We start from the raw sequence: 7500 nt of genomic DNA on the forward strand, positions 1-7500 counted from the left end.
CCTCCGGCGGCCATTACACTCGTCTGCCTGCTAGAGACAGACTAGGGACAGCTGCTGCAGACTTGTTCTTCTAGGGACAGATTAGTTAGGCTCTTGGCTGCTTATCTTGCTCCTGGCTGATTGTTATTGCTTTTATAGCACCCCTCAACAGCTCTTTTCAGAGCTCAACCTGTACTTTTTTTTTTCTGTGTGTCAAACTGACACTTTTGTTGCATGCACAGCCTTGCTAATTCATAGTGTGTGTGTGCCACTGCCAGCAGCCCAGCACATTCAGTGACTACCTGTGTGTGTGACAGGGAGCTGCACATTGTACTGCCCACTCAGTACTGCATATACCCAGTACCTGTTGTGTTTACTTAACCCACCTCATCACTGCACATAACTACCTGTAGTGTTAAGTGAACCCAGCTCACTGCATCTAACTACCCAGTACCTGTTGTGTTTACTTAACCCACCTCATCATTGCATCTTACTACCTGTTGTGTTGAACCCACCTCACTGCATCTAAGTACGTTTACTGTTCAGTGAACCCAGCTCACTGCATCTTACTACCTGTTGTGTTGAGTGAACCCACCTCACTGCATCTAAGTACCTTTACTGTTCAGTGAACCCAGCTCACTGCATCTTACTACCTGTTGTGTTGAGTGAACCCACCTCACTGCATCTAAGTACCTTTACTGTTCAGTGAACCCAGCTCACTGCATCCTACTACCTGTTGTGTTGAGTGAACCCACCTCACTGCATCTAAGTACCTTTACTGTTCAGTGAACCCAGCTCACTGCGTCCTACTACCTGTTGTGTTGAGTGAACCCACCTCACTGCATCTAAGTACCTTTACTGTTCAGTGAACCCAGCTCACTGCGTCCTACTACCTGTTGTGTTGAGTGAACCCACCTCACTGCATCTAAGTACCTTTACTGTTCAGTGAACCCAGCTCACTGCATCCAACTACCTGTTGTGTTGCGTGAACCCACCTCACTGCATCTAAGTACCTTTACTGTTCAGTGAACCCAGCTCACTGCATCCTACTACCTGTTGTGTTGAGTGAACCCACCTCACTGCATCTAAGTACCTTTACTGTTCAGTGAACCCAGCTCACTGCATCCAAATACCTGTTGTGTTGAGTGAACCCACCTCACTGCATCTAAGTACCTTTACTGTTCAGTGAACCCAGCTCACTGCATCTCACTACCTGTTGTGTTGAGTGAACCCACCTCACTGCATCTAAGTACCTTTAGTGTTCAGTGAACCCAGCTCACTGCATCTAACTACCTGTTGTGTTGAGTGAACCCACCTCACTGCATATACCTAGCATCCACCAGAGATGCACAAAATGGACAAACCAGGTAGAGGAAGAGGCAGACCCAGAGGAAGGCCACCAGGCACTGGCAGGTCTGTGGCTGTGCGAGGTGGTGTTGCTGTGATTTCATGCGGACCTGCCCCAAAATACAGTGCTCAGAAGAAGGCACGTGCCATCACTTCCCAAGATCAGGACGTGCTTGACTATTTAACACAGAACACCTCATCTCCTGCAGCCACCAGCGCTACAACAAGCACCACATCCGCTGCATTTGACACTTCGCAGGAGTTATTTGGTGGTGGTGGTGAAATCACTGATTCCCAGCCACTACTGCAACAACAACAAGAAGAAGGCGCAGGTACACCACCTCATACGTCTGAGTTAGGTGGCGATAGTATGGACGTAACGTGTGTGGATGGGGATGATGGTGGACCACCTGAAGTTGGTGCAGTTGAGGAGGTGTCTGAGGAAAGCGAAGCTGGCCAGGAGGATTATGATGACGATTATACGGATACCACATATGTTCCCGGTAGAGGAGATGACCAGGGGGACAGTTCAGAGGGGGAGTCAGAGAGGAGTAGGAGGAGACAACTCCAAGATAGAAGCAGAGGGAGCTCGTCCTCCAAAACAGCTGGAGCCAGTGTCCAGCGCCATGTATCACCAGCTATGGCCAGCCAGCCAACATGCCCTTCAACGTCAGCTGCTGATGCCACCGTAGCGCCATCACCCCAGGGGGGCTCAGTGGTTTGGAAACTTTTTCACATGTGTCTCAGATTGGAGCAAAGCCATCTATTGTCTCTGCCAGCAAAAATTGAGCCGTGGAAAGGCCAACTCTCACGTAGGGACAAGTGCCTTACGAAGGCACCTGGAGAGAAGGCACAAACAGCTATGGCAAGAACACCTGAAGAAAAGCAGCACCGCTCAAAAGACAAGCCACCCTTCTTCTCCTCTTCCTCCTTCAGGTGCATCGTCTTCATCCACTTTCTCTCTTGCACCTTCACAGTCACCCTCCTCCACACCGCCTCTTCCCTTCAGCGGTTCCTTCTCCTCTGCCCACAGCAGTACCCAGCTGTCTGTGAAGGAAGTATTTGAGTGTAAGAAGCAAATGTCTGCCCGTCACCCTCTTGCCCGGCGTCTGACAGCTGGCGTGGCGGAACTATTAGCTCGCCAGCTATTACCATACAAGCTGGTGGAGTCGGAGGCTTTCCGTAAGTTTGTGGCCATTGGTACACCGCAGTGGAAGATACCAGGCCGCAATTATTTTTCACAAAAGGCCATACCCAAACTGTATCGTGCAGTTGAGAGGCAAGTGGTGTCATCTCTGGCACACAGCGTTGGGTCAAGGGTCCAACTGACAACGGATGCCTGGTCTGCCAAGCACGGGCAGGGCCACTACATTACATACACAGCCCATTGGGTCAACCTGGTGACCGATGGCAGCAAGCAGAGAGTACGTGGCTGCGCAGCGGACCAACTTGTCACACCTCCACGGCTTGCAGGCAGGCCTCCAGCCACCTCCTCTCCACCTGCTACCACCACTTCGCTGTCGTCATCCTCCTCCTCCTCCTTAGTTGGTGCCACGATCTCCTCTCCAGCTACACAGCCCCAGCACCCCAGGGCCTATGCTGCATGCCAGGTACGACGGTGTCACGCAGTGTTAGACATGTCTTGCCTGAAAGCGGAGAGTCACACTGGAGCAGCTCTCCTGGCTGCTCTTAACAAACAGGTGGAGCAATGGCTGACCCCGCACAAGCTTGAGATCGGCAACGTGGTGTGTGACAACGGCAGCAATCTCATTGCTGCGTTGAAATTGGGAAAGCTGACACACATACCCTGCATGGCACATGTGCTGAATCTGGTCGTGCAAAGATTTGTGTCCAAGTACCCAGGCTTAGAGGACGTGCTGAAGCAGGCCAGGAAGTTGTGTGGGCATTTCAGGCACTCTTACAAGGCCATGGCACGCTTTGCGGACATTCAGCGTAGAAACAACTTGCCGGCCGAGACACCTGATTTGCGATAGCCCGACTTGCTGGAATTCCACCCTGCTGATGTTCTCTCGCCTGCTAGACCAGGAGAAAGCCGTCACCCAGTACCTGCAGGGCCGGGCCGAGGCATAGGCTGGAGAGGCTCCAGCCTCAGGTCGCAGTGTAGGAGGGGGCGCACAATTCATTCAGCTATCATTCCTAATTGTGTTTGAAGCAGAAAGAAATAAGAAAACGGATACATGGCAGTGACTGCAAGCCTGATAACTAGATATTAAGGTGTTTGGGAGGTTGTGGGCCCTGTGGCGCCTCTTAGTCTAATAGCAATCAGTGTATGACGGCTGGGGTGGAGGGATGGAGGGGCACACTTTGGTGTCTCAGCCTTGGGTGCTGGAGGACCTTGTCCCGGCTCTGAGTACCTGTATCATTACAGTACAAGGACACAATCTGGGAGGATGGGGATGTTGTGGCCCAACAACTGGACACTGGTGCGAAATGCATGCAGGGTCATGGAGCCCTTTGAAGAGGTGACCAAACTGGTGAGTCGCGATGAGGGCACCATCAGCGACTTGATCCCCTACGCCTACTTCCTGGAGCGTGCCGTGCGTAGAGTGGTGGATACAGCTGTGGAGGAGCGTGAATGAGAACAGTTACAGCAGCAGGAGTCGTGGGAGCGATTTACATCCGAACCCGATGTTTCCACAACACCGGCGGCAGCACAGAGGGGGGAGGAGGAGGAAGAAGAGGAGTCGTGTGGGGAAGGAGAGGAGTCAGACTCTGATGATGGTGATGATGAGGAAGGTGTTTCTGTGGAGGAGGAAGAGGCGGCGGAAGAAGAACAACCGCGGCAGCCGTCACAGGGGGCTTATGCTGCTCCACGTTCCCGTGGTATTGTTCGTGGCTGGGGGGAGGAAGAGGAGTTGCGTCCCGTCACTGAGGAAGAGCAAGAGGAGATGGAGAGTACGTCTGCATCCAGCTTTGTGCAGGTGTCCTCTTTCATGTTGTCCAGCCTGTTGAGGGACCCCCGTATCAAAAAACGCAAGGCGAATGACCTGTACTGGGTGGCCACGCTACTAGACCCTCGGTACAGGCACAAAGTGGCGGACCTATTACCAACTCAACACAAGGCGGAAAGGATGCAGCAGTTGCAGAACAAGCTGTCGATGATGCTTTACAATGCGTTTAAGGGTGATGTGGCTGCACAACGCAATCAAGGTACCACTGGCAGTAACCCTCCTCCTCCCAAGTCCACGCAGGCAAGGACAGGATGCTCCAGCGATCTCAGGGTGATGTCGGACATGCGGACATTTTTTAGCCCAACTCCTCGCCATAGTCCTTCCGGATCCACCCTCCACCAACGCCTGGACTGGCAGGTAGCCGACTACCTAGCCTTGAGTGTGGATGTAGACACTGCAAAAAGCGACGATGAACCCTTGGACTACTGGTTGCGCAGGCTTGACCTGTGGCCAGAGCTGTCCCAATTTGCCATACAACTTCTCTCTTGCCCTGCCACAAGCGTCCTGTCAGAAAGGACCTTCAGTGCAGCTGGAGGCATAGTTACTGAGAAAAGAAGTCGCCTAAGTCACGACAGTGTTCAGTACCTGACCTTTATCAAAATGAATGAGGAATGGATCCTGGAGGGCTACTGCACGACTGAAGACTAAGTCAGTCCCCACACACAGCATCTCTGCCTGCAGGCCGCTCTCCTTCTCCGCCACCACCAACAGGGTCCAGGACTCTAGGTGGATTCCAGAATTTTTAAGGCCGCTGCTAGCAGCGGCCGCTACACTAATTTTTCTGGTGCGTGTACATGCCTGCCTAATTTTTCTGGCTGCACTGTGGGCGGCTGCAACAAATAAACAAAAGGCATGTACATGTGCCCATCCCCCTTCGTGATCATTACCTTGCCACGGTGAAGGGGCTTGCGTATCACAATGAAGCAATGACCGTCGGCTATTTGAGTGTCTCGGGTGGGGGTGGCACACAAAAGATAATAGGGTCGTTGCTTCATTGTGGCCAGACCAAATTTGATCAGCTGGACAGTCACTGTTCTATCATTGAGCTAACACAGCCCGGCGACCATATGGGCTGGAAAACCTCCACGGCCTACACTCTGGCCACGGTGCGCACCAGTCCAGCACGGCCGTCACTACGCAAACAGTTGTTTGCGGTGCGTTACACAGTAAGTTTGGTGTGTCAGTGTGAAGCAGAACTCTAATTACACTCCCTGATTGATGTATAGGCGAAGAGAAGTGGAGGGAACCGCTCACTCCGTCCAGGACAGTGCTGGGACCAGGACAGCCAGTCCAAAGGTGAACGTCAAGCAAGGGAAGGTCCGCACAATGTCCATAAAAGACAAATAATTTTATTATGGACGTATCCAAATCACCACATCATACAACTGACATGTTTCGAACCAGACTGGTTCTTAATCATAGCTAATCCCTTGCTTGATTGATGTATACACATGCAAGATGTTTGAAAGCACTTTAGGCCTGCAATTTAGCATTCAATGTGATTTCTGCCCTTAAAACGCTGCTTTGCTTCACATCCAGATTTTTCCCCGGGACTTTGGGCATGTATCCCACTCCGCCATGTCCCCTCCAGGTGTTAGACCCCTTGAAACATCTTTTCCATTACTTTTGTGGCCAGCATAATTTTTTCTATTTTTCAAAGTTCGCATCCCCATTGAAGTCTATTGCGGTTTGCGAACTTTTCCGCGAACCGAACCTTCCGCGAAAGTTCGCGAATGGGGCTCGCGAACCGAAAATCGGAGGTTTGCGACATCTCTACCCGGGGGCTGAAGCCCTAGCTACTCCTCTGATTCACAGTCTGTTATTCTTACCTCCGTCCCTGGGGAACACGCAGGCATAGTCACAGTCAGTAATACAGCACTTCTTCCTCCCGGAGCAGTGATAGTCCTTGGTGCACGCGCCGTCCTCCTTAGGTGGTTTAAGGCATGGAGGATTGTCCTCGCATTCTCCAGGCTTTACTGTCATTTGGAGAAATAAATATCAATATTTTCTGTTTGGCACATGGATATAACATGGATATAGTTACATTATTAATTTCTTGCCAGAAACCCAACATCTCATCCTCAGAGGAGCCACGTGAGAAATGTGGCCTCTTCTTCTCAGACAAAGTCTCGTCTATATGGCCTGCCAATAAATCTACAGTACTTGTGTGTCTACAAACCTATGTAGGGCCACATCAAACCCCACAGGCGAATTGGGAGAAGATAGGTATTCATTTCCCAACACTGGGGCGGCGACTGCACTCCTTGATGGCCCTTCTCAGAAGTCTCATAATACTAAAATATACAGTAACTGTAATCAGCTAATACTGGGCTTCAGAGACACCTTCACCTCACATAATGAGATAATGTACAGGGGAGGTAATATCACCCACAGCACTGAACTAGAATATAAAGTGAACCTGAGAGGAATAAAGTGCCTCTGGGAGGTGCTTACCTCGGGAGGGGGAAGTCTCTGGATCCTATTGAGGCCTCTCCCATCCTCCTCAGCAGAGGGGATCCAGCATCTGGACCCCTGTAAGCCAGCGCAGTAGAGCAGACCCGATCGGGCTCGTCTATTTCTACCGATACCCGAGCAGGAAGCCGCAAGTGCGCCTGTGCAGGCAGGCCATTCCTCTTATTATTTGTGGTTATTCCAGGCTGCCAGCGCTGCTGGATCACTGGGATGGAGGAGGACGGGAGAAGCCTTCTAAGGATCCAGAGGCTTTCACCCGCCTGAGGTAAGTATCTGTTTTTTTTATTATTTAAAGTTACAGGTTAACCTTAAAGAGACACTAAAATGAAAAAATATGATATAGTGAATTGGTTGTGTACTATGAATAATTACTAGAAGATTAGCAGCAAAGAATATATTCATATATTTTTATTTTCAGGTATATAGTGTTTTTTCTAGCATTGCATCATTCTATAATATGTGCAGATTACACAACACTCAGCATTCAAAATGAGTCTTTCAGAGCAGTCTGTGAAGTAATGACCTCTCCTCTAGCAGAGGAAAAGTAAACAGTTCAATTACAGTTGAGATAATAAAAGTCAGATAACAGCCCTCTCCACCACTAACTTAGTCGGAGAGCTTAATGGCTTTTTTGCATAGAGATAACAACTGGAGTTTCTTAACTCTTCCTGTACTGGAAACAATTACACTGATGTATCTGATCTTAATGTTTTATTTCTTAGCTGTACTA

At 50.3% G+C, this 7500-nt stretch overlaps 1 protein-coding gene across 1 annotated transcript in view; it reads right to left on the reverse strand.

The window, feature by feature from the left end:
• Positions 1-7500, reverse strand: part of LOC137570299 (WAP four-disulfide core domain protein 5-like) — a 58171-nt gene that overhangs the window by 692 nt on the left and 49979 nt on the right. The window contains exon 3 of the mRNA XM_068278931.1: positions 6128-6274. Coding sequence (XP_068135032.1) covers positions 6128-6274 — 147 coding nt within the window. The remainder of the gene's footprint in view (positions 1-6127; positions 6275-7500) is intronic.

Source organism: Hyperolius riggenbachi, chromosome 4, assembly GCF_040937935.1.
Source record: "Hyperolius riggenbachi isolate aHypRig1 chromosome 4, aHypRig1.pri, whole genome shotgun sequence".
Taxonomy (NCBI): domain Eukaryota; kingdom Metazoa; phylum Chordata; class Amphibia; order Anura; family Hyperoliidae; genus Hyperolius; species Hyperolius riggenbachi.